The sequence below is a fragment of the Varroa jacobsoni genome, unplaced genomic scaffold, assembly GCF_002532875.2.
Source record: "Varroa jacobsoni isolate VJ856 unplaced genomic scaffold, vjacob_1.0 scaffold_1364, whole genome shotgun sequence".
Taxonomy (NCBI): Eukaryota; Metazoa; Arthropoda; class Arachnida; order Mesostigmata; family Varroidae; genus Varroa; species Varroa jacobsoni.
The window spans coordinates 430,422-458,418 of record NW_019214266.1 but is presented as its reverse complement, the minus strand read 5'-3'; the positions used below and the strand labels follow the sequence as shown (position 1 = coordinate 458,418).

The window sequence follows — 27,997 nt, the reverse complement described above, 5'->3', positions numbered from 1 at the left end:
AAAAAAAAAAAAAAAAAAAAAAAAAAAAAAAGGCCAAAGAACAGAAAGATTTGACTGTAATGCTGCCGTTAGTGGCGTCAAAAAAAAGACGACGTTGACATCGATAACAGTAATAGAAACAATAACAAAGCACTGGAAAGAACTGTAGCAATGAGAAATGGAGAGAGAGAGAGTAAAGCGATTGAATAAAATATGGGCAGAAACAATAAAAGAAAGACAATGACAGATTGAAAAATATCGATGCGACGATGATGTCAACGGAAGCCAAGCGAAACTGGCACAACTGCGACAAATAAACGACAAGACGCGTATTGTCAAATGAAATTCGAGGGGTGCGTTTTATTGTATTCGTTCAGTCTCGTTGAATAGGTAGCTAAGAGCGGGTCATGCATGAGCAGTTTTGTTGACGCAGACGATATTTGACTTGAGCTGGTGTTGAAATAGTTGCTTAGCGGTCATTCGGTGTTTTTTTTCTGTCGCGGTTGCCATTGTAGCTGCAGAGTCGCCCGCCATTAAAATCAGTACCGATCTAAGGCCAGGTACAAAGGGATCTGGCGGATGCTGGTGCAGTTAGAAAACCTTAGATACGAAAGCCCGTGTTTGCTTATTAACTCATTAAACAAAAAGCTGCATAATGAATCGTCTTATTCACAAAAGATATCATGTTAAAGTTGATAATTAGCTGGGCTAAGGTGGGCCGACGTCCTACATGTTTAGGTGCTTTGGATTCGAATTCGATCTGAAGTCAGGGCTAATTGACAAACCTGCACCCGTTCGCCTGTTCCGAGCTGCGCTATCAAGGTCATTGCACAATAGCTTAGGAAAAACCGCACGCGCCGAGAAAGAGCCTACAGCATTGTTGAATAATACGCGTATAGAGTATAATTAACTATATGTGTACTTTCCAATGTTTTAAAGTCATTGCTTATATTATTATGCGTTCACGAATTAGAACTTTCGCTAGTAATGCTAAACTTAACAGTGGCTTGATAGACTAGTAAATACGCTGTCTAACAATAATTTACGCCAGCACCAGTCGTAAAAACTCGAGATGTTTATTTATAATAGTAGTTTCGACTTGTAACAAAAAGCCCGAATCAAGTTTTTTTTTTGTTCGTAAAGCTTGTTATACATTATTGCCGGTTAACGCCGGTTAACGCCGGTTAAACATTGATGTCTGGTGGCGTTAAACACGGGTTCCGTTCTGATGTATTCTGCCGCAGCCACCATCACGGTAGACTTCTGCTGTAGTTCGACAACATGAATCCAATATACTTATAATGCCATTGGATACATTTCAAGAGCATTTTGACGCGCGGTTAGCAAAAAAGGTTTCTGAGACCGGTCTGCCCAAGACATTCCAAACTGCCAAACGTCGACCAACTTCCTACGCAAACAGAAGTGTTCCAGGTCAGCAAGGAGCCGATACTAACATAGGGACCTCTGATTTGTTCTGTGCTTCAGTGGCTAATTGGCCCAATCCCCAAATGTTCTTCAGCTCAAATGACGTCCAAAGCGTCCTGCGTTAATCGAAGGGGCACAAAAGCCGTTTGAAGCACCACTCAAAAAAAAGTTACGTGTACATATACGAGACGCTTTCATGAAGCACTTTGTTTCTTTTACGTGCGTCAAGACATTGTATCTAGGGGGAAAAATGAAGATGGTATTTTGTTTTCTAGGCGATTCCGGCAATGTTCCTTGGTAAGTTATAATAAAAATAAATGGTTATTGAAAGCTTTTCATCTAATATCCATGCACTAAAGAAGGAGGTTAATTTTTAATAGACATACGTTGGAAAAGACAAATAAGCTAAACGACTTGTGTATGAAAATTTTAAGTGAAAATGTGGCTCGAAGGTGTATGAGACCAGAGATAGAATGGAAGCAACATGGAAAAATGACAGAATTAGCTTTAAACATTTATTCTTAATAGTTATTTTGGAAAAGCTATCGGCAAGTTCGTTAAAATTTCAATAGCACTATTTACGCTGAGCTGTTCGACGGGCCGCAGATGCAAAGCAATCATTACTCGTAGTTGCGTACTCCGTGGTGATAACTAGTAAGTAGACAGAAACTATCTTTGTTGTCAAAAAAATAAAATAGTCTTATTTGTTTCCTGTGCATCTAATTTGTGTATGTTCAGTTTCATGAATATTCTTATTTTGCGCTCAACTAATCATGAAAATTCGTATTTCCTAATGACTTCCTGTTGTTTTGTGCTTCAGTTTCCATGTTAATGATACCCGGAATTTCCGAAAAAAAAAAACAATAAGTTTACTGAAGAAAAGCAAAAAAGACGAAGTTTTGACCTATATATAATTGGTGCGTACAGCCAAACAACTAGATAGTGTGAGAACGTATTGTTTGAATGTATCATTGATACATTTTCCTCGTATTTTCACGAAAAGGGAATTAGAAATGTTATATATAGACATTAACTATTATGTGAACGACGATACATTTCAGTTTCAAATAAACTACAGAAATTTTTTACATAATTTTTTGTATAATATATGATATTAAGATTGAAGCAAGAATTCTCAAGTCATGGCAACCTTTCGAGCACATTTTGCCGCTGACTGATTATAGTTACTGGTTGAGTACGGTAATGTTTACATGTAACGTAGCTTTAATTCGGCTGTCATGCAATCACAGCTTTAGACATACTTGAAGGAACTAAACACAAGACAAGCGTGTCACGAAATTGTCCTGTAAGTAAACGAGTTGAATTATTAATTATTACTATCATTATCAAGTCAGTGTCGTTAGCAGGGCTTGAACTAGCGATGTGTTACCCACTTTACCCAGAAGCTTCACCGTGCAGCTCACTGCACTGAACATCATGACATGTTATATGCGATTTATATTCCAAACCTGTCTATGCTACTGGGATACTTAGCCAATTTGAAAAGTATCAGTACCGAGAGTTAACTACTTTTCCTTAACAAAATTGTTAGAAATTACGGTTTTCGAGTTGGCAGTAATAGATAGTAAATGGTACAAAAATGCTTCGTATTTTGTACACAATGTTATGTTTTTCAGACCTTTATATTTCAAAGTTTCTTCTTTGTAGCTATGTCATTATTCTAGATCCATATCTCCGATACGTTTTTTGTTTAGAGTGCCCGTTATTTTTAGCTGGTGTTTTGATTTAATGTCCGTATCTATGCCCGAGTGCTTCCTTATTGCTGATATTGCACAACCAAACATTGATACTCTTGGCCCCCGTTGGTAGAGACAAACATAAATGCGCCTCCGAGTAAGCTCAACGGATGTCTGTGTTGCCTTTGGTTGCAGCTGTCGCCGTGTTGAGACTACTCGACATTTTGAACCCGTCCTAGTTCACATGGGTGTGTCGACTTTCCGGTCGTTTCGTTCTCTATCTACCCGGCCGAGCATTGGCGTTGAACCCTCGATCTCATTCAGCTATACCCGTACGATGTTTGCCTGTGGCGGACCATACGAAGACGACTGACAATGAGTTGCACCGACGCTGCTGATCATTAGCTCAGCGTTTCGTCACCAGAACCCCACAGTTAACTACAACCCCTCGCTGTTTCATATGGTAGTAATAGAAGTGTGTCCGCGTACAGCCTTTGTTGTTGTTGCAATCGTCTGCTAACTAACAGCAGCCGAGCAGAACTGCGCTGATTGGATACAGTGATGAACCCTTACGGCAGCAGCTCTCACTGGGCTCACTTTGTCGACTGCTATCCATCACGTGTAGGGAGACTGCACATATACACACGCGTACGGTTCAGCCAGAAACACAGACGAAAGGTGGCCGCCATATTGTTTTTTGTGAGCTTCCGTCAGCGCCTGCGCCGCTCTCAGTTCTCCGCTGTAAGAGCAGCCGTCGCTGCTCCGAGGTCCGTCCGCCTGTTTGTCCGTCTGTACAGCATTACACAGCAGTGAGTGACCAGACGGTAGAGAGGAGAGGACGACAACGACGACGACGACGACGGCGAGAAAGAAGCCTCAAACCGATCATTGGCTGGCTGCGACAGCAACAACAGCATGCACCTAACGACAGCAAAGTAGAGTCACAGCATCGACAGCATGGGACTCAACAACAGTAACGGCGGCGGCACCAGCAGCAGCAGCAGCTCGAAATAGTAGTAAGTCGTAAGACTCCGTCTAGCAGAAGAAGCTGTAGCAGTAATTGCCATGGATGGGCTAGAGGCTGTTGGTTGTCGCACGTTTGGTTGAACCGAACCCAGCCGACCGAACTGGGCCGAAAGAGTTGGGACCCCGCAGCCGTGACTCGTCATTGGCCAGAACTGATCAACGGTGTTAGTCGCAGTGGTGGCAGGAACGGCAGCAGCACGGACAGCTTCTGCTGTTGTTGGTGGCAGAAACCGTAGGCGAAAGTCGCGTGCAATTACGGCTGTCGCAGCAAATCTCTACGTTTGCTAGCGCCAGTTTGTCACATAGATGAACCACAGTATCGCTTACCGTCGATAACGACAATATCAGTTACTTTCGGCCAAAAACCAGCTAGGCGAAGAAAAAGTCGACCACCCAATCGGCTAACAACAGTCTCGCACACATAACAGCAAGTAATCGTCATGAATGTGTGGTGAGTGCCGTGGGTTTTTCTCGGGTTGTTTGTACCTGTCTGTTTCTCTGGTGTATATATCGCGGTGAGTGAATACCCCGTCAATAGTGGCGGTCGCAGCCGTAGCAGCACGGAACATCGAGGACCGTTGACGCGTGAGTAGAATAGCGAAGGAGTGACTCGTTTGCCCCGAAATCTTCATTTTTTTTGTTGACATCGTTGTCACATCCAGTTTTGTCATTTATGATGTTGTCGGTACTGCGTCGTTGATGGCCAATCGTGATCGGTGATTGGGTGATCGGCGAGCCGGGCCGTCAGTCGGTCGGTCGGTCGGTTAGTCGAGAAGATCAGGTTTGGTCTTCCAGTCAAGTTTGCCTCCCGGCGTTGCCCCGTGCGTCTTCGTCCACTATTGCCATTCCATGGTGACCGTGTAAAATTAGATGCTTGCTGATTTGTGCACAGTGGTCCGCGAAGGGCCTATTATTGGCCATCGTCGCGTAAAAGTGACGGTCAATGCTGAAGCAGGTAAAGCCGCTGCTGCTGTGGGAGGTGGAAACGGCGATACGCGATCGCGGTGAAAACGGTTGCTTACGTTGTGAACAGCAGTTTATCGCCAGAATTCGGATAGCGGCTACAAGAGATACAAATGCGACTACTATCAGTGCTACAGCCGCGACTTACACGAGTGCTAATTCATGTATTAGGGCGGCCCAATAGGTAGCAGCAGCTGAGGAAGTGCTCGTCATCGAAGCAGATCGGCAACTCGTACAACTTCCACTGCTCTCGATGGCTCAATACAGCGCTACCGATCTATCACTCTAGTGGTAGTGGTATCGGGTAATGGTTATAGAACAACGATAATAAGATTATTTCTATCACTAAACGACTGTGGGTTCGACAACAAATGGTAAAAAACAACTCAGCGCCGACGATTCGGTTGTTATTGCGGCAGTTTTACGGCGACATTGTCGATGTTGTTTGTATAGCGATTGGGTAAGAGAGGTGAAAAGTGTAGTATCAATTGGCCGACCATATATATTTGCCGACAGCAAGCAAGATCAATAATGGCGCACTAAAAACAAAGGATATCATTATAAATATCGGATATCGAAAACAGTGAGGAACACGGAACAAGAACAAAGAGTTAGGTGATCCAGTTAAAGGCTTATGATAACCAAAAATCGCCAGTTTAACTCTGCTACATAAGTAGTAATAGAAGAACCACTATATTTAAGGAACGAAAGGTTTCGCTATTATTGTGGCAATCGACGCACTAACCTGAGCCAGTGGGTCTACACCCCCTGCAGTTTGTTGATCACTGTTGTTTTTCCAAGGATATAAGCTTGCCTTGCGTATCACAGGCATTAATTATCACTGGCGTGCCGCTCCATCATACGTCAACGACGACAACTGCTTGTTGTTTTATCTACAAAACAGGGTCCGTTCATTCACCATCGTGAAGAGTGACAACGATCCAGTACACGACAATTTCAGTTCATGTGTTTTAGTTAGTCTGGTAATCCATATCCCGTATATGTCTGTGCAAAACGTCTGCTGAATTTTCTCGGTTGCGTACAACTTACCAACGCACAGAACCTATCCAGCAAATAACAGTGCAAAACAACATCAGCTCGACCTTCTAGTCTGCCGCCGACTTCGTCTGTCTCTCTGTCTGTCCGTCTGCCTGGTAATCGTCACAAAGGAGTGTAAACTACGACGACGAAGAACTTCACAGCTGTGACGATAATTAAGCTAGCATTAGCGCAACATTATAAAGGATAGGGTCATTTAACGAGCGAGTTCTCTGTTATCGTGAGCGTGTGGCTGTCTGTGTGTGTGTGTGTGTGTGTGTGTGCGTGTGTGTGTGTGTGTGTGTGCGCGTGTGTCAGTAGTGTATAGGCGAAAGTGAGTGTGCGACCGGCTGTGTCTTTGCGAGGTCAGGTCCCGTATCTCGGGCGCAAAGGTGAATTAAAAGTGTTCGTGCCGCAGTGCTGGGGGTGCTAATGGACCCTGTGGTGTTCGTTAGAAGGCTGAGGACGCCGTGATGGCGGTGTGAGGCACGCAGGGAAACAGGAACGGCCCGCGGCCAAAGGCCAACGGTGCCGTAATCGAGGCTGCGTTGGCTGTCCGGGCGCTTCCAACTGGAAGTCACGGCTGGGCCGGGACAAATGTACTGTGGCTGACGCCTACGTACTACTCTGTAATGGTGACTAGTGCGTAGGCACAACTATCGCAAGCGTTACTAGTTTGCGCTGAAAACTGGAACCGAAGTTTTCTAGATTCCTAAAAAAGGTCTCCACCGGAATTTTCCGGCGGGATCGCCTGCGTCTGTATAATCTTTTCACTTGTGGAGTTCTTACACATGCGAGGTGTCTCTCTAGTCTATCTACGATTAGCAGTTGTTTCGGCGTTTGATTCTGGCCATAGTGAATGATTGTTGTTGGGTTCGTTACCGTAAACGTCAAACAAAAGCGAGCACTCTAGTTGTTGTCGTCCAGAGTAAACGCAGCATTCGTTAGAGGAGTATATCGCTGGAGCATTTGTCATGGAAGACGAGCAGAAGCAACTGCCCCCGGGGTTAACTGGTGGCCAAGAAGAGTGCGCACAGAGTCGGCCTCAGTATTCGATACCGGGCATTTTGCACTTCATACAACATGAATGGGGACGATTTGAACTCGAGCGCGCGCAGTGGGAAGTTGAACGGACCGAACTTCAGGTGAGTCATAGATCTCCTTAGGTTTTAAATGGATCAAACAAGTAGAAATCGTTTCCTGCCGGATTACCACATAGAAATTTCGTTATCGGCTCCCCGAAACCAAGGAGATTTGTGCGATTGTTACTAGGTAATCGGCGCTTTGTCATCGCCGCTACTACTCAGTAAAAGCTTCTTCCTTGCCTTTTTCGTTGCTTTTTAGAATACTTAATTTGCTTAATTATTACCCATTGCTTAGATTCTCCTCTTACCTTTATAGAAATGAACATGATAAAACTAATCGACTCAGAGGTTGCGTGTCACAACAAAGCTAAATAGTATTTCCGGTGAAGTAATGCATTTGCGTTACCGTAATGTCACCGAAACCAACTGACAGCGACTGCATAAGCCGATGCCACTCGATGTTTAACTACCTGAGTAGATGTAGTGAAGCCCATGGGATTAGCTTGTAGACATTTGAAGGTTTAAAAAAAAATATGAATAAATCGAGCTAAGGATTTTCGCGTTTTGTTACAGAGTTTTACGTGTTTACCAGTAGATAAGGGTAGACGATAGGGCCCAACATGTTGTAAACAAGATTGCTTCAGCAATATCATATAGGTACATCGGAAATGGGCCATGATGAATCCGCATAGTGCAGAAAATCTTCAGATTTAATATTTTTTTAGATTTCGTATTTATTTATCACTTACTGGACATTTTTAGACTAATAGATTTATAGCTAAAGCTGGAAGTTCTTCTTGGCACCTATCTTCATAATCCTATACTGTTTGAAAATTGTTCTTAACTTTACGTGGTGCACTTGCCGTCTGTGCTCCTACTTGGAACAACTGTTTTCCTTTTGCATACAGTATGATCTGTTGTTGCGTTCTGGCTTACTTTAGCGGCTCGGCAAACGCAGATACAAACACACAGTCTTATAGACCGCTTCATAGGCGCTTCTACACCCAAAATATCCCGGGACTAGAGCCACTAATCGGAAGACTAGACCTATACGCTATAATAAAGCTGCCGAATTCAGAAGCAGCAGGATTTTCTTGGTGCGACTGGTTTCGTCGCACTCGACGCTGGTTGTAAATGCGCTCTCCCGAGCTGTTGGAAGTTGCAAGGTAATTACTAATCATGAAGCTCCTACTAGGAGAACAGCTTAACGGTTTGTAGACGTAGCTGGTTTGACGACACTCAGCAACCCGATACGTAGCTTTCATTAGAGAGCGCTTCCGTGAGCAAAACCAGCTACTAGATACAGGCCACAGATCCCTTGTAACTATCGTTGAGTAAAATCGGCCTAGCGTGTTTCCCATTTCTAGTCCATCAGTTATCAAGGTATCGACTTCTATACTGCAGTCAATTGCACCGAGTCTGTAGCGAAACACATTTTACAACATCATGTACGATCAAATTATATAACATTTGTTCACATTTGAAGGTAGAACTTTGACAACACGATTTGTGAAAACAAAAAAAAAAAAAAAAAATATCGATAGTGATCGTTAGTTGATATGTTGCCCGAGCTGCAGCAGTCATCGGATTATGCGTTTGAAAGACCTAATCGTGTTAGATTTAATAGAATTATGACACATAGTGCAGGACCTTAAAAGTAGCCTATCGATTTTATTATGACAACGTAGGCTCGACAACGTAGACAATTACTAACCTGTCACCGCGTTATCGAATTTATGTAGGCATATAATTTCAATGTTTATTTTGTTTATCTTTTTACCCTGCTATATGCTAGTACGATCATTCGTACTGGTAAACGCTTAGCTACTATGTACTGACTGTAAACTGGTTGAACAAAGCTGGACTTTATGTATTTAATATTAGTCAGTATTGAATGGGTTAGGTATTCGATAGAGCTCGCTAGCTATTTAAAAATGATGCTCGTTGTGATAGATAGAACGAATCTCTAATTACAGCTAATTTGTATTGTAGGAAAAAAGAGTAACTAAGAAACCCACTTAGGTATTGTATGTAAATTAATTACGGGCCGCACATCTTGGGATGGTTAAGGTTTGTTTTTTTACAGGCAAATTCTATTTTACGAGGTTTTATAGCTTACTTGTCGCCACTACAGAGGCCTACGGAGGTATCATATCAATGGATCATGTATTCCAATTGATCATATTATTAGACAATTCTTAGTCACTAGATAAGCATATAACAGATATAATGATATTTGTGCACATATACCAAATATGAGTTTATGATGAGTGAAAAAGTTTCACAAACAACCTCACGATATCAATTTCGAGAAAGAAAGAGAATGTACCTGGGCCATATATCCTGCCACATGGTGTCTTTCGCCGGACTACCCTCCTTTTACGATTTTTCCCACAGTTCTAGTTGAAATCATTGAAGCCCGATGTGGCGATACAGCGCATCGTTAATACAAATCTCGTGGTGGTTTAGATGATCTAGTGTTTTTCGCCCCATTGTTCTAGCGCTGAAAAAATCAACATCGATATCCGTTATTGGTTGCCGTAATTTTTTGTGAAGGCAAGAGCAAAATTAAAAAGCACTCGGGGTTCTCCGGTGAGGGGCTAACAAGATAATACGTGAGTCTGTTTCGTGCTTAGTGGTGGAATCCCAAGTACGCCTTCAGCCGGCTTAGCTGGTCTGCTACTGGAGCACTTCTTCATGCCGGAGAAGATGCGAAGCATTTGAGATGGACTAGCGTTGCGGATACTTAACGGTAGCTCTCATTGTCAGTACCCTCCTGCACCCTTCATTTGTGTGCGATGTGAAGCTACGGCCGTTGTACAGTATGAGCAAATCCTAGAATGGGAATTTCTGTATTATAGGGGCCTGCCTGGTATGACTGGGGTATCTTAAACCGGCGCCCTGCCCCTCTGTGTGAGTTTCATCCTTTACAACCTTGTAAGGTTCACCGTCAAGCTGAACTCCATAGTGGCTTGTGTAGACCAGCGATAGTTGACTATATCATCAATCTGGTTTTTCTATAAATGACGAAGATGAAGGAGCAAGGTTTATCAAGGGTACCCCCTTGACAAGGGTAACCAAGCAAGAGGAACAAGGGTAAACCCCTTGAAAATAAAACGGAACCAAGAGGAATTAGATTGTCTTCTTCTGTCAGTCCTTTTGTTTGAGAGAACGGTAGCCACTCAACTTCATCATTGATCATGACTTTGTTTTCCTATCGAACTGAGCAGGTTTGTGGAGATTCCCATTTTTACGAAGGTTATTAATAGTGCATCCTTAAGCACGATACGTTGCTTGGAAATTTACAGATACAGCATATTTGAACCTACCCAGAACCGCAGTGGGTTGCTTAACATCCTCCAGGGTAATAATACTTATTTGTTGAGCGTTCGTTCCTAAACTACATATTGCCTTGGGAAGCTCACAGTTGACTATATCGCATCCACATAACTAAGAACACTAACCTATATCTATTTATATAATATATAAGGGTTGCTATCGAACTCGAGATTTAATTCTTACTCTTCGAAGAAGGGTCAGCATTAAATTTTTGAAAATACAACTTACAGTTGAGTGACGAGCAATTTTCTTTATGAGGCTGTCACTATTTTTCCGAAATAAAAAGCAAATATAAAACAATTACAGTCTGCGTTAAGATTAATGTGCCTAAAGATATATTGATACTTTCTTAAGAATTCGCGAAACAATTGCTGGTAGAACCACGTATATTTCAGTGTTTTTTTCGTATTGTACTTCACATTAGCAACACTTCGTGCCCACAAAAATCAAACCTGGTTAGTTTATTAGCAAATATACACAACACCTTAATGACGCGCTGATAATGATGAAGGTAGGTAATACAGTTTACTTGAGAGATCCAGATTAAGAAAAACGTACATTTGAACAGTCCGTGATTATCATTACACAGTCTGTGAAAAAATCACTTCTTTACTTCCTGCTGATTAACCTTCGATAGCCCTTAACCAGAGATCATGATTTGGATGATGTACCGTCGTAACGAAAAACTAAACCTTTGAAAGTTGTTGAACAGAGCTTATATTTAAAACTAACACGTGTTCGCTGCTCATTCGAATTTGCAGACACGCATCGCGTTTCTTCAGGGGGAACGTAAAGGGCAGGAGTGTCTCAAAAATGACCTCGTGCGGAGGATAAAAATGCTGGAGTACGCCCTTCGACAGGAACGGTAAGCCAGAAGTAGATGGTCTTCGAAGGATATATATATATATATATAGAGAGAGAACGAGGAAATTACAAATCCATTTATTGCGAAATTACAGAGATTAGGAATCACTATTGGTCACCAGCCATCATCACGAAAAATAAATGAACTTTGGACTGCTATGGTGATTAAGTATTTATAGAATTTAAATTACATGTCTGGACAAAGGAAGCAGACCTGTGGCTGGGATCAGATATTCACGAACGACACATAAACGCTACATACCTTAGCTGAACAAAGAAAATAAATGGCATAAATTCTATGTCGCGCTCAAAATACTTGCCGAAGCCAAATATGTTTTTCAGTCTTTCCGATGTACAATGTGAGCTCTACGAACATGTGGCCAATCGAATTCACCATTGGCTTCTCTCAGCATGGCTTCCCGTACCTTAGCATGTACGATGTTATTTATGCAGCATGCGCCGTTATACACGTCGATATTGTAGGGGGTAAGGGTTCGGTGGTGTATCCTACAACGGCTTGCCTACTCACTGCATTAGTCAACACTAGTTAAACATGGTTTACCATAAACAGGTTGCTGTCTTGCTGACGTCGACATCGATCAGCGGCGGATAGGAGGGAACTATGCAGTAAATGCGTGGCACAATAAACTTCATATAAAGAGGTGGAAATGATTCATTTGCCGCCAACCCGCTTTTCAAATTGGTCTTGGCACTGGCGAACGGAGCTAATGGAACGATTACCGGCATTTTGCCTATTTTGGCAATGACAGATGCAGAATCTGTCACACACATCTTGCAAGGCCGGACTGACACATCTTTTACCTTGGTAATGGTTTACCCAGACTACAGTTCGTAGCGCCCATACAAAAATAGCGACAATAGCGATAAGAATGACTGTGAACAAAAAGTGATTTCATTGAGGGCAATGAGTCGAAATTTCATAAAAGAATGTTTAAAATCAAAGTCAAGAGGCTGTCAAGCATCAGGTTTATGGGAGTGTTAAGTGAAGAAGAGTTCTGAGCTTATTGTTACCGTTCAATGCCATTTTAGCAAAATCGCACCTTCAACTTGAGGAGTAAAGGGCAAAACAGGAAATTTGTTGCACAACCACAAGTCACTGCAAATTAGTTAGTTCGTCAGTGCTTTCTTTATTCGGAAGACGTTTGAACAAGGTAGCGTTTTTTTAAAAAACCTTTTTATGATCTGTGGTACTTCGTGCTGTTTAGCAAGGACTTGCTAAAATCCTGGTAATAGTCAATAATATAACTAATAAGATTATCTGTATGAAATCGCTCGTGTGATGATAATTTTGCCGAAGAATTAATCTTCCCTCACCTAGAATAAATGTTGCAGTTTTTAAGATTATTACTTTTTTATCCATATGGGCCATATAATTACGTGACATTATTGTAGTGTTATGCGATGATAACTTGCTAAAGGATGTTCCCGCAACATATTGTTTTCAAATGCCGTAAAGTAGCGTCTATTTGAACGACTTCAGGGAAAAAAGGGCGTAAGTGTCATAGACCTCGTGAGGTCTTGTCATGCAAGCCTCACTAGTTTGTAGCATAACTAGCACAAAATTGCGCAGCTTCCTCATTTTCACCAGATTGCCTCATAAAAACTAATCTGTTCAAAAAACCTATAAGATCATTGTGTTCGCTACAGATATGCATAAGTTGGTTCCACGCCTTAGGTCGGCGCTCACAATGATTCTAGAGAAATCAAAACTATTTGATATTTAGTGTTCTTACAGAAAGCTCGATTTTTTTTTATTCTTCCAATGAAGCCTGCCTGAATTGCTAAAATTCACCTTTTCCACATAATTAGGAGAACTAGCTTCGAGTTTTTAGACAACTATTATTTTGCATAAACCATTATTTTTAATGTCTTAACAACACAACTTAGTTATATTATGTAATTGTTTTACATGCGATAAAAAAAATACGTGACGGCGTTGAAGCTCGTGAACGATTATGACCAAACCGGTCAGAACTTATTAATAAGAAGCTTCTAATTGGTGAAACTGGTAAACTCAACCGTTTTGCTTACCAATAGTCCTAAATTTAGCATCATTCGTCATGAACGGCATATATTTATACGTTCGATGTCTATGGCCCATAGCAAGAATTTGCTAGATCATCACAGCGCGATACCGAGGCATAAGGCGCGCACTAACCTGTGTCCTATTGAGAGAGGAAATCGGTCGAGTTGATTTTCGACAAAAAAGAGCTCTGCCTCTCGCGCATCAGTTCACTTCTCTTCTAGCATAAGCTAATTGATGTTTGGCGGACATCGAGCACTTAGAGCTGCCTGCATACGTATGAACCCCTACTGCCTATCGTTTCATTCATTTCAACTATACAGACCGCAGTAAAGAAAAGTAACTTCTGTTTAACACGTCGGTAGTTGCTCAGTCATCTTGTGCTGGGAAATTCGAGGTCGCTGCTAATAGGAATTACTGACTAGTTCACTTCATGACCCAGCAACAATTTGCTTGCCTAGTAAACTTCACACACGTGGGGTGATCTAGAATTGAGACTATTTAATCAATTAAATGTTGTGTTTGCATGCACTACCGAATGTATCGCGACTGTTTTTTGTGGCTTTTCTATCTAGGGTTCAAGCGCCTAAGTCGTTCTTTCCTCGTTGCCTGTCGGATCGCTTTCAGTGATTCTTAACACAATCCATTAAATATATCATTGAAGCTTAGTCGTAGGCGAAAGCAGGCTTTGCGTTAGAAACTCTCGAAACTGCTTAAATCTCTGAGAGAGTTTTTTGTCCAAAGTCGCTTCGATCAGTTCAGTCAAAATCAACGTATTGACGTGACGGCTAAGAAACCGTTTCGTGGTACCACATTGTCGACAACGTAACACTCGACTTTTACGTACGCTACCGGTTCCATATCTATTGACCTAATTGGTACCAAAGAACACAAAAAACGTATCCAGTATCTCGGACAACGGATACCTAACCCGATAGTCGTATAACTCCGATTTCTAAATGGAATAAAAAGCAACACAATTGATTTCGTTTTGAATTTATTGACATCCAATCCATTGAACGTATTGGATAAATAGAACCTTACGGCAACAAGTACCCTACGAAAAATAGCCGATTTCTGCCAATCCAGCCACGGGGCATTTCTTCCATGTCACAATGAAAGCCGACTAAACTTTCTGAGTTCGCTGTTTGCTTTCAAGGGACCTGTTCCAGCTTGAACGCTTTTATTACTTAACGATATGTACATTTATGACGCTGCCAAGACGACCCCGCGGAGATTTGCTACGAATGTTGCGCATAGCTTACTCGTGTTATTTTTAACAGTTCGCTGTGTTATTACTGTCACCATAGTCGTTCATTGACTGCTTGGCAATATTGACTCATTGATTTATGGTTTTTTACCACTCTAATAATGAAACATTTAAAGCATCTTTGTTAATGTTTTCGAGTTGTTGTTTTCCTTTATGTCGAATTGCACGAGGGAGCTGTCTTTCAATTCCGAATTAGGTTATCTATTATAACCTGTATTACAATGCAATACCTGTTATTTATTTCAGGATAAGCATATCGCTATTATGTTCTAACAATTCAATACTTATAGGTCGCCACAACTGACGGTTACAAAAACTGAGTGATCATTATTGTGGCCTCGATTCACTCATAGCCACTAGTGGCATTTGGGCAGGCATTGTGGTTAAAACAGAATAATTTCTGGTTCCGCTAAGGGTTGTTACTGGATGATACAGGAAATACCTTCTCGGTTGGTATAAAAGGACAAATTGATGGGCCTGTTTCCAGTGTATTACTAATGTAAACACGCGAAAGAGAGTCACTTCAATGTCTGAAAACTCTACTAGATAGCTGGCAGCGCCATCTCGTTGCGACGGGCTTCGAAAGCTTTTGATGTTACTGTATTTGTTATTTGCATATAAAGCAATATTTATTTAAAAACGAAAATGGCTGCATTGCTTGTACTTTCCATACTGTTCGTCCGGTTGTTTATTCTAACTTTCTTCTCAATTGCAATCAACGCAAGGCTGTAATGTCAAAACCTAGTTATATCTATCGAAACTCGAATGTATGTATTAGTATTTGCCTTAGAACAGGTGTCGCAGATCTGACGTGTATCAAACGGCGTGCAACGCAACACTGATTATGTATGGACGTTTGAATCGGTCAATTAAAAAATGATGTCTTTTTACTCGCCTTTTGTTTATGCTTTTTTGGTGTTTATTGTTTAATTATTTATCTTGAGCTTCAGCGCGTCTTGGTGTAATCTTACTTAGCAGTTTCTTCTAGTCTGTGAATTTGCGTAAGCGTGTATTTGCTGTTGCCGAAATTAGTAATAAATAGAATAATGAAACAAGGTCTTCTAGTATAACTTGTTCAGCACAATGTGGTACATCAATAATGGTTCCAAAAAAATCTTCTTGTCTAGAGGTACTTACTGAATCAAAAAAAAAGTACAATGTGTTAATGCGCTGATATGGACGCCAGGAAAGCTTGTCACTACAAAGCTTCAAATAGCGTTGGATGAGTCCTCGACGGAGCGTTTCAGTCGCCTGAAATATGAAGCTGCCATTAAGAAATTGCCCCTTAATATACGGGTCATGCACCAATGCTTAAAAGCAGGCTTTTTCAAAGTCGAACATATACGACTAGGTAGATACTTCAGCTGAAATAGAAAGCCAAATATATATATATATATATATATATATATATATATATATATATATATATATCAGCAGAGAGAAAAAACAAAGGTGGCAGCCAAACTCTATTGTGTCCTCTATATTATGTTCGTATTCTATATTTTCGCCTCTCTTTTTTTAATGCCAATAATACCTTTACACTAATGGGAAACCCCTTTGACCTTTCGTACGACGACGTCGTTTTGCTCGTTTACGGCAATCCCTATCCATTCCTAATAGAAAGACTCTGCGGCTTGGCGAAGCATTCGTCCCACAGGCCTACCCATAGAGCATACAGTAATTCAAGTAAAGTTCACCAAAGCAGAGACATCTTCGTTGTTTTAAAGCTGGGGCCGTCCCTCCATGGGACGTGGACCCATCCACATATTAGAACAGTGGCGCGTACCCGGCTGCTGCTACTGCTGCTGCTGAACGATCAGTACCTTTCTCCACGCGATTCAACGGTCTGATTGCACTCGCAGTGGAACGATAGCAGCTGCTCAGAGGCTGCAACAAAGTGCAGATGAACACTAGACTATTATTCGGGCTGCCGCTAGCACCATTACAAGAGCAGCTACTGCTGCTTAACTGGGTCCAGCATTGACATAAGAATACGCGGTGTGGTGATACGCAGCGACAAAAACGAAAAGGAAAACAAAAAGACAGAGAAAAAAATTAGCATTTTTTTGTAATACGTTACGATTAGTTGTTCAGAGTGTAACGTTCTTTGTATTGCTTTTTTTTTTTTTTTATAACTAATTGTTAGCTTACCGGTATTTTTACTCACGAGTACCGTTATTTCAAGGACGTGTGAGGCTAAAAATAGGCTAAATATTAATTATCTGGGAGATCCTACGAAGAAATGACTAAATTTATCTCCTATTGGTATTGGGGTTTTCGTTAAAACGAAAATATGTGTACGGCTGGTTTCGAATTTAGACCACCTCCATGTCCCTTTTCCGCTTACCGAGGAAATACATCATCGAAGAGTCGTATGCGAGTTCACCATAGGTTGGTTGCGGGAGTATAATACTAATGTATAGTGATGACTCCAATAATTACGCGTAGAAGTTGGAAGTATTTAGACGTAAATTATAGCGGCAGGTTCATTTGCGGTTTCACTTGTGATGAGTTTCGTCTATACTCGTTGTGGTAGTGACTGTGGCGAAGCTATGTAACATTTAAGGCGACGCTAATCTGCGACACTACGCGTACAGATCATTAACGAAAAAAGAAAATCTATTTGTGATCATTGTTTGCGTTAGTCAACGTGTTTTAGTAGAAATTCAACCAAGAAATAGCGATAAATATTCGTGAAAAGAACCATAAACGGTACCAATGATCGTTTGGAAACACTTTTAGCCAGCTTAATGGTTACTCATTTGTATAAATCAGTCGCAGATGTCGCTGATAAAGGGATCGTACAAATCCGAAAGGTTTTCTACCTGATGAAAAATGGAGAAAGATAGAACAAAAGCCTGTTTGTGTCCAAGTAATTCTGGTGTATAGGAAACAACGTAATCGACGATTCATGTCCGGGTGTCGTAGTTTATTGTGTGGGTTGCATGAAACACTATAGGTTTGTATCTCGACTTATAAATATCCACCTCTGGAAGAAAGGCCTTGAAAAAGCATTTTGTTTTATACCAGTGTCTGTTACGCATCTGTCCTTTAGGTAAAGAATCATAAATCTGGGCATTGTCTGGTTTATTGAACTCAGAGATGGTTTCTTTTGTTGTATTGTACAATCCAAGTCTTCTGCTCGTGAAAACTAAAATGAGAGGCTGGCATATATAGCCTTGAAGTATTCTTGGATCCACAAGCTAGTGCACCTCTTCATTAAAGAAAATCTCAGATTAGTCGACGTCAGTCATAATTTTCGATGTTGAAACATGCTTTTCAATAAAAACGGAATTGAGATCAACGTCTCAGCTTTAGATATTTACCATTAAACAGATATTACAAACAAAGATATGTACGACATCATATTTAAAATGGAAAGTGTCGCATTTTAACATCCTACTTTTCTTTTTTGTTTGGTGTTGCTGTCTTTCGATGTAGGGCGCGAGTCGAAAAACTTCGGCAAGGAGGTGGCGCCGGAAACGACCCAGTTGACGAGGAAAAGCCACCGCAGTTTGATATTGATGATTCGGCAACGGAATTGTTCGGAAGTAGCGGAGGAACTGGCCCGGGGCCACAGCTCACGTGGAAACAGGGCCGTGAACTTCTTCGTCAGTACCTTCAAGAAATTGGCTTTACGGACACGATGCTCGATGTTCGAAGCGCCCGTGTGCAAACACTACTTGGTCTACAGGTTGGATGATTGGTTTTGTGAAAAATCACATTCGAAGATTAATGAACATTCCAAAACTATAACAACTTGCCAACAACAGTCCAAGCGATGATTTGTAGGTTATTCGAGGTTTGTCTTTTAATAATATTCTTTTAGTAATTTTTGGGCCTAAAAAAAGATTTGTTCCTTATTCTCTGCGAAGTGTTTAATGTTTACAAGCAACTTACTCAAACCTTTGCAATAACACCGACAATATCAATTTTATTTAAAAAGATGTCAGCAATAGCTAACTGCTGAAGTTACAATAAACCACTTCACGTTACTCCATGCAATTACTTACTCTTGAATTCAATTCAAAGTGCCTTGCCATAGATGAATTGTTCTGTTGCATTCTAAGCCTGAACCTGCTGGCACAAGGCCAACGGCCTTCGAAGAGGACGCTGTTTGCCGGTTGCACTGTTGCTCGATAGTTTATCAGGTATCATTTCCTTCGCTATTACCTGTTCTGCTGACCATTACTGCCACAAGTGGACAGCTAGCTTCCCGTTACATCTATGAATTTGGCTGGAGGCCGATTCCGCATTGTTGGCGTCTATGGTCGAGTATCTGTCCACACCTTAGTCACACTTTTTTGTAATAATGTGGCCGTCATCTAACTCGCTGGTCAACTGAGCAGAGAATCTATATTTAGTCAATCTCGTCCAGTCGATGTAGTCCGGCAAGGTAAATCTTAAGTCACTTTAGGTAAAGCCGAACCTATAACTGGTTAACGAATAGTCGGTGTGTCTGGCCACGGCAAAGGGTTCGGCAAAAAGAACTCGCCCAACCACGGCAAAGGGTTCGGCAAAAAGAGCTCGTCCGCGTTATCTGTTGATCAGCGGCGTGTCTCTGACTGTGACGCGTTGTCACGCGTCCGAAAGGTATGACAGGGCTGAATTTGAATTATAACGTACAAAATTAGGTGGCGTACGTGAAGACTGCGCGGGGGATGTAGGTTGTTTTCTCATTCTTGGGGAGGGATCCGTTAGCAAATATCATAACAAATGTTAAACATAAAATTATGATAACAAAAACAATGGGTTAACAAAATACATTTTCCGATAACCAGCAATTCACCCATTTGTTTACCTACTTCGATACGGTATCAACCAATACAATCCTTATCAATTTGCTTAATCAAATAAATATCATACTTCTTACGGCGAAAGTTACCAGTTATTCGTGTAGCACCCCGTATTATTAAAGCCAGTCGGTAGCATTAATAAACATAATACTATAGTTAACTCGAAAGAGTTAACCATAGTATTATGTTTGTTCATCCGAGTACAAACGCTGCTTATTTTTATCTACTTAATTTCTACTATGTCTGTCATGTTTCTAATGTCTTGATAGAGCTCAAACTCAACTGGCGAAGGAGGTACAACAGCCGCCGGCGCAGGAGCAGTCAATGGGGGTGCCGGAGCAGCTGGAACCGGAGCAATGAATACGCAGCGGCGTGCTGCGGGGGGGGTCCGCAAGGACGTCAAGGTGAACGTGCTACGAGATGCTGAAGCGTCGGTGCTCGCCACCTTTGACTTCCTTGCTGCCGAAGGTACTCCTGGTTCTGACGGAGCAGATGACGATGAGGATGATGACGTCGTGATGGGTGCTCCCAGCGTAGACGAAATGCGCCCACCCTGTACACAAGACCCGGAAGGTACGTAACAACGTAACAGAGAGCTCAAACATAAGCTCCTACGAAATTTAAAATGCTAATGAATTCAAATATTGACCTATACGCATCCGCCTAGTTACTCAGAATATACACAATTAATCAGTAATCGAAATAATATCATAATGCTGCCGGTTTCAGCAGCAGTAGGTAATGAGGCAGTCTGTCTATCTCTCGTTTTTTTTAACTGCATTTAATTCTGTTTGTTTGCCGGATCTGAATTGGAGGGTCACATTATTATGCTTCCACTAAACAAGAGAAAGTGTGCCAATCTTTAGGCTCGTAAAATCTCATAAATGCTTACAAACGACGTCGAAAACATATAAAGATAATTTAAGTAAAAGTAGAGTAATACTGATAACAAAGACTTACATTTTACAGATCACTATTGCTGTCCTTTCCATGTGTGTAGACTTAGCTATTGGTTTAACGTATCTGCGTACTTGAATAAATATTGAATATTGAACCCTTAATAAAACATACTATAAAGTACAATCCCGTACTAAGAACGATATGAATAATAAATCTGTTTTTTTGCAGGAACCCTAGGCCTGGGTGAACTGGCAGGACTGACCGTAAATAACGAATTCGAGCCCCAGTCTAAGGACCTTCCCAAGAAATGGAATGCTAAATACACGTTACGGAGCCATTTTGATGGCGTTCGAACACTAGCGTTCCACCCTATCGAGCCGGTTTTATTGACAGGCTCCGAGGACCACACGCTCAAGCTATGGAATCTGCAAAAAACAGTCCCAGCCAAAAAAACAGCCGCTCTTGACGTGGAACCACTATACACGTTCCGTGGCCATACCGGCCCAGTTCTGTCACTCGTAATGGGGCCTCTGGGCGACCGATGCTTTTCGGGTTCGCTTGACTCGACCGTTCGCGTCTGGAATTTGCCGAATTGTAACGTCGATCCATATGACGCGTATGACCCGAACGTTCTTGCACACACGCTAGCAGGTCATACGGACGCTGTTTGGGGTCTGGCAGTACAAGGCGCTGCTGGCAGTGCGAAGCAACCTCAGCTGTTGTCGTGCTCAGCCGATAGTACAGTTCGACTTTGGAGCATAGGTGATATGATTGCGCCGTTGGAGACATTCACGTTCGAATCAGCCATACCAACATCTGTCGACTTTGTCCGATCGGGTGCCGGCCAGCAGGCTGTTATAGGATATATGAACGCTGACCTTATGGCGATCGATCTTGAAACGGGCAAGCCAGTAACTCGCTTTGAAACCGCCGGTTGTAGTCAAATCAATCGGGTAGTCTCGCATCCGACATTAGGTATTACGGTCACTGGACACGAAGATCGCTGCATTCGATTCTTCGATGATGCCACAGGCAAGCTTATCCATTCGATGGTCGCTCATCTTGATGCAGTCACGTCTATATCAATTGACCCCAATGGGCTGTACCTGCTATCGGCGAGTCATGACTGTTCAATCCGTTTGTGGCATCTCGACAACAAGACGTGCGTACAGGAGGTAACGAGTCACCGCAAGAAATTCGACGAGGCTGTTAACGACGTGGCATTCCATCCAAGCAAAGCTTACATCGCTTCTGCTGGAGCTGACTCCATCGTAAAGGTGTTCGTCTAGGAGTTGCTACCGGAAGGGAAACTGCGTCCGTCAACGATCCTATAATGCCATTAATAACAAATGATATAGGAGAAAGATGAGATTAACAGAGGCAATTATAGATTCTATAGAATTCCAAATTACTTTTCCATATATAGCGAATGCGCACGATCGGATAATCAGGTGTGTGGAAGTTCTTCGTCTGGTCAGAAATGTATGACAAAAGTACGCCTCGGCCTGAGACAAAAACTAGAATTGACTAGCCCTCTCCTTGTGCCCCGCTCCCATAGCCACTGCTCTGAACAGGAACACGCCAGCTACGCAAAAGAGATAGGATGAAAGATTTAGCAAGTTATTGTTAGTAGCTTGGAGAACCAACCCAAGTGTCTACAATCGTGAATAAAACAACTTCCGTCTCTCGAGCAAAAAAGTAAAAGGATTTGAGGAGCGCACTACCTGTACAGCTGGTGCCGCAGCCTTGTCCTACGCAACGTTACTAGCGCGGAGTAGACGACAATCGTCGTCGATATTTACCTGCTTCCGTTTTTAACTAACAAACAACAAATTTTGAAACAAACATTAAAAACATACCTAAATCTACAAAATAAACCTCCCTAAATGCCCCATATATACGTAGGCATACAAACATGTCACAAAAGGGCTCTGGGCAGGTGGCAAGGACAGCGAGCAGAATAGTTACGAATGGTAGCCTTATAAATAACAATAATAACAACAACAACAATAATAAGAACAATATAAACCAAGAAGTCAATGACTCGTTTGTAGCAGTCATATCGATAGTGGGTGACGACTACAAAATATATATATATATATATATATATATAGGTAAGGAAGTGAAAGACGAGAAAGCGAAAACACGTAAGTTTAATGACGATACACACAACAAGAAATAGATAAAAAGAAAGAAATAATAATGATATTAATAATAAGACTAAAAATAAGAAGATCCCTGTGAAGTAACGAGTTGTGTGTGTGTGTGTGTGTGTTGTATGTAAAGTATTCGCGCACAGTATTGTCGCAAGATATGATATGTGAGGGGGGTAGGTGGCAGATAAAAGAAACATGATGAAGAGACGATATCTGTGCGTGGAGAGGGCTTTGGTAGGAAGATGGCAAATGGTCTATGAGAAGCAATTGTGTCTGATAAGCTAATGTAGCGGTGCTGAAGGTTGAAAAAGCAATATCCTGATAGCTCATGTGTGGTTGGCGGTACCGCAGATATCCGCAATACGGAAGCACCGGGGAGGTCGCAGACCAATCGCGTAAGCCAGCCCTAAGATTGGCTGAGGAATATGTATCGGGTCGTGAGGTACCCAGACGGCGACTGGAAATAGCCGGGTCTCTCATGCACTAGTGGTATCAATGCACGTATGATTCACTTTTTAGGCAGAAATACACGGCATCAAATAGGCAGAAAAATTAACATGCAACAATATAAACAATAATAAAGATGTAAGCAAAAGTCAGCAACAAACATGGACATGGATTGTAGATTAATATACAGACGAATATAGACGATAATAATTAGCACAGAAAACAACGGTACATTACAGGCAAGGAGCGGGCAGAGCATTATTACAATTATTGCTACAAATATTACAATCTCTAGGATTATTTATGACAGATAAACCAGCTATAATACAATATAACGAACATTTTTTTTCTACTTATATATCATGTAGAAAACCGTAGCAGACGACAGAACGAGAGAAGAAGAGAAATTATAAACAACAGCAAATGAAGAATTTACAAAGCAGACCAAAAAAAATGAAAAGCCAAGTTTTCGCGCGGAGGTGTGATAATAGAGACGGAATTGATGATGGCAGTAGATAACAAAAGCGGGTTCAGCGGTCGTAAAAAACGATATGTGTGCGCAGTTGTAAGTAAGCACCCGTATCGCATGAATAATGCTCTTTGTATATGCGTCCGTAAATATATGGGCTATTATCTGATATCTGGCTCTTGACATAGAAAAAAAAACACAGACACGCCGCACGCGGCTGATGGGCCGGCCGATCCGTCGATTGATAATCGCTGATAACTGACGAACCAAGCTGCTAATGAGTGTAACTGATCCATGAGATCTATTGGGAACAATAGAGAAGACGGTAAGCATGGCGGCTGCTTGAATGACTTCTGGCGTGTGTCGTTTTCAGCTCGAAAACAGGTCTAGCAGGTTAAGGAATAAACGGATGGTTGATGGAAATAATAAACAAAAAAAAAACTTATAGATAGGAAAAACAATACAAAAACGGTTTATAAATTATAGAAGTTCATATAAGCAGACAAAAAAAGCAAAACAAAACTGTACCTGTTGACATCCTGCGGCTCGCTTCAATGCGCCTTTTAAGCCCCACGGCATTTTAAACCACTTCGTTCGGGGATGAGGGCTTGTCAAAACGTCAGCCAGTTATCCCACATTGTCGTTACTAATCATTTGAACAAAATAGATATTTGCAGCGCCTCAGATAAGTGCGTAACTGTGTAAACAGAGTTAAGGAATGTAGACGATACATTATTATGCAATAATTTATGAAGGACACTTGATTAGAATCATATTACTCTCCCACTAACATTGTTGCTTTCATGTCACCTTATTTTAGATAGGAAGATATGCTTCACTGTGTTTTTACTGGCAACGAAGACGACAACTGCAATTTGTATTCTTACAATATATAATACCTGAGCAAGATGAATATCTCGTTAAGGATAATGAACTCATTTGCCTACCATGAAACCTCATTAGTACTTTCAATACTGTCAATTTTGTTATTATTAACTTATCCCTTTTGACAACAATTCCGGTGAAAAGGACAGATGCACGAAGTGCGTCGCCTTGTCAATCATACTCACCTTGCCAATGTCGTGTGCGTAGTTTTGTAGCTGAAGGGGCTGTTATGGGGGGGTCACATGTCGAACATGTTGTCTCCTGAGGAGACGAACCAATTCTTTTTTTAAACCGAACAGAGCGTAGCGGCACCCAACTCAGCAATCGTTGCAAACGTTGATAGACAGAAAAGTAAACACAGAAAAGCTACAAAACGACATGCGTTCGAAAGTACGCGTACACGTGGCTCAGACGAGCAATCATGTAAAAAAACCAAGTGATAGAGTGAAAATAATTCAGAGAACATTTGTACAGCGTGATAACAACACGCATTAAGATAAGCCATAATTTTCAAAATTGAAGTTACAGCGCTCGATCGTTATTTAGGCATATTAGCTCACAGACAGCAGAAACCAATAAAAGCAGATAACATTACATTGGGTTAGTCAAAAAGCGACATGTTTGCGGGCCTGTAAGTTTAAAGCGCGACACTTTTGGCGGGAAAATTAAACGCCGTTTGTTCTATTACGTCTGAAACAATGTTGAACGGCCGTAGAAGGCGGAACATAAACTTCTCCGAAAAACAATGGAAAGGAGAAGTACCTCATTGGAATGACTTTGAGGGGAACAGAGGGCTAGTCATTACGAAACGGAATACAGTATCTGAGAAGTTTCTCGTAATGTGGCAGATAATTATTAGACATGATATGAAACGACACAAGTGGAGGAAGCCGTATTTCAGAGAGTTGTCACAACGCCACAAGTGGACCTGACAATATAACGACACTGTTGTTTCCTTTCCAGCGGGCAGGTTATCAAGACCCGTAATGAAGTTAATGATTTATAAATTAAAACTGGTTCACTAGAGCTGCATAAATTGGATAGAAATATATGCCGCCACTTGTCTGACTCATCCAACGAAACATTGGCTTGAAGTTAAGCCATTGGGTGAAGGCGTTAGTAGCAGCCCGTTTAGGCGTTACTTGTATAAACTAAATTTTTAAAGTATATGAAGCTTGTTATAAAGAAACGTTTTATGGTGTAGCCTTGTTTGATTGTTTCTTTCCACAAAAACACCAGCTCGTCCCCTAAACAAGGAGCCCTCAGAAACATACCCTGCAGGTGTATATTCTCGGACGTGAATTTTAGTCACTCTTTTTCGGGCATCTATGCTTTTTCCCCGCAACCCATATAACTGAGTAAACCAAATCATCGTTTACTTGTCGAAATAAGTGACGCTTACTATATACCGATGTCAAACATCGCGGCTAAACTAGAAAAAGAAGGCAGAAATGTAGTACCACAAAAATATAGCTATAGCATATATAATGCATACAAATACCTACGCGCGCAAAGCAACAACAATAGAATATGACGGACAAGAGGTCGCGTTCATTCACAACGAGAGAAAAATCCCAGCCTCGGTAAACTGCTGCTACGAAAAGCAAACATTTGTATCAGGAGAAAGATAATAATGCTCTGCTTGCTATCACTATCTATACGGACGACAATGATAATAATCATAGTAATTATTATTACCATTACCATGAATGTAGAAGGAAGGACGATATGTAACGCAACTCACGTACGAAACAAGGGAAAAATAGCAGACTAAATGGGGAGATGAGAAATTATAATAATATTCTTACGGAAAACGGAAAGGCCGACTAAACATTATATATATATATATATATATATATAATAAGAGCGAAAATAACCGTGACAATTGAAAGAGCGAGAATGCGCGTACTAAGGTTATATTATCATTATTATTATTATTGCTTAGAGGAACGCTGGGAACTTAAAAGGAGCTGACCGAATCGGGTGACAGATAATATCTTAGAAGTAATAATAATAATAATGATGATAACATGAATAGGGGAATTATATATATAATGAGACAAAGGCGGGAATAACGGCGTAATAGGCGAGCGATATAAGAGCATAGATAACTACGATTACCTAATATGATAATTATACAATGATGATGAATATAACAAGGGTAAAATAACAACTACGTAGAAGACGATACGATAAATTGGAATGATCCCTTGCGGAACCGTAGAAACTACAGCCACCGCCAACACTAACTTATATATATATATACATAGAGAGAGAAAGAGAGAAAGAAAGAGAGGGGGAGGGAGGGAGGGAACGAGAATAAAAGAGGAAGAAAAGACTGAGAAAAAGTGAACGAACGAAAGGAGTTTAGAAAAAAGCGGCGGTGATATGGAACAGTGCGTAGCATGCAGTTTCAGGTATAATTATTAATAATAATAATAATAATAAAATATAAAAACCTATAAAGAGAAGCAAAAAAAGATAAGGAGAAGAAGCGACTTACTCAATTTGTAGACGTGCGCAAAAATCGACGACGGCAATAACATCAACAACTTTTATGTTTGGCACAATGTAATTCAATGAAATACGACTAGCTAGAGAGAGTAGATTAATCAAGAGACGGCGGTGATGTTTTGAAACTGATGGCAAACAAAATAAAGAAACGGAATAATACAGAAAGATTGCAGATGATCCTTTTAGATGAATTACTCATTTGCTCTATTGGCGCTGCATTATTTTTCCTGTCTCATCTACTATAGAGTTGTTCAGTCGTCAAGTAAATCATAGGTCTGCATCTAGTTTCTCTTCCATTAATCGTCTTCGAAACGCACGAAAATACACCGAGCCAAATTGGCACAGATGATTTTTGTCGTTAAGTCTACAGGAAAGCACTCAAACTCACGTATTTAGTGTGTTTTCATAGGGGTATTTATAACTGGTGGTAAGTTTGAGGTTCGTCGTATTACGACAGTCGTTGTTGCAGTTCTGAAGAATTTCTCTTTGACGGTCACCATCGGTTAGAACCTCTGGTTCGTATCAGATAATGCAAGATACATTCGTCAAGTATATATAGCCAACGAAAAACCGTAACTAAAGAGTAAACATGATACCTGTTTACAACAACAATAGTGACCATCGTAATTAAAGCAGTATGACTCACTCAATTATGTGTTTATTTAAGGACGATATAGAATTATGTGATGACGATGCTCTGATACGTTGAGGAGAGTCCACAAAACTGACGACAAAAAAAAACCGTAAAAAAATCACCTGTAAAACGCAGCGACACCGTTTTATAACGGAACTGTGTCCTTAGCTACCTATCATTCACCTGATACCACTACAGTTTTAATTATTATTAACTGTTCATACAAAATCTAAGGAGAGATGAATGAAATTTACTACATACACACATATACCCACATGAAAAATGAGTGCGATAGGGTAAGAAGGGCGAAGACGGTATGATTAAAAAAATACGCTAAATATGGGGACGACATAAATTGGAGGGGCTAAGACCGATGCATAACTGAATTACTGTAATTATTGTAATGATGCTGATGCTGGAATTGAAGATACGAAATAAATGCGCATTAAGGTTTGAAGAAAATTAA

The 27,997-nt window shown here is 41.1% G+C and overlaps 1 protein-coding gene and 2 long non-coding RNA genes across 3 annotated transcripts; 1 reads left to right on the top strand and 2 right to left on the bottom strand.

Annotated features, from left to right (window-relative positions):
• Positions 1 to 87: 87 nt before the first annotated feature.
• Positions 88 to 6,231, bottom strand: LOC111269195 (uncharacterized). The gene is made up of 2 exons (XR_002685642.2): positions 6,141 to 6,231; positions 88 to 5,983 (listed from the first exon to the last, which is right to left on the bottom strand). It is a non-coding gene; the product is annotated as an uncharacterized LOC111269195 (long non-coding RNA).
• Positions 5,979 to 27,997, top strand: Cka (Connector of kinase to AP-1). Its single transcript, XM_022848615.2, has 5 exons — positions 5,979 to 7,273; positions 11,314 to 11,417; positions 18,172 to 18,424; positions 19,796 to 20,099; positions 20,655 to 27,997. The coding sequence occupies exons 1-5, from the start codon at positions 7,103 to 7,105 to the stop codon at positions 21,713 to 21,715; spliced, it is 1,893 nt and encodes a 630-aa protein (XP_022704350.1). The 5' UTR covers positions 5,979 to 7,102; the 3' UTR covers positions 21,716 to 27,997.
• Positions 14,441 to 18,165, bottom strand: LOC111269196 (uncharacterized). Its single transcript, XR_002685643.1, has 2 exons — positions 16,265 to 18,165; positions 14,441 to 15,981 (listed from the first exon to the last, which is right to left on the bottom strand). It is a non-coding gene; the product is annotated as an uncharacterized LOC111269196 (long non-coding RNA).

Excerpts from the sequence above, each read along its gene's own strand:
- Cka (XM_022848615.2), top strand. The coding sequence starts at position 7,103 with ATGGAAGACGAGCAGAAGCAACTGCCCCCGGGGTTAACTGGTGGCCAA. Across the intron at positions 11,418-18,171 it reads TACGCCCTTCGACAGGAACG|GGCGCGAGTCGAAAAACTTC; the intron begins GTAAGCCAGAAG and ends CTTTCGATGTAG. Across the intron at positions 20,100-20,654 it reads CTGTACACAAGACCCGGAAG|GAACCCTAGGCCTGGGTGAA; the intron begins GTACGTAACAAC and ends GTTTTTTTGCAG.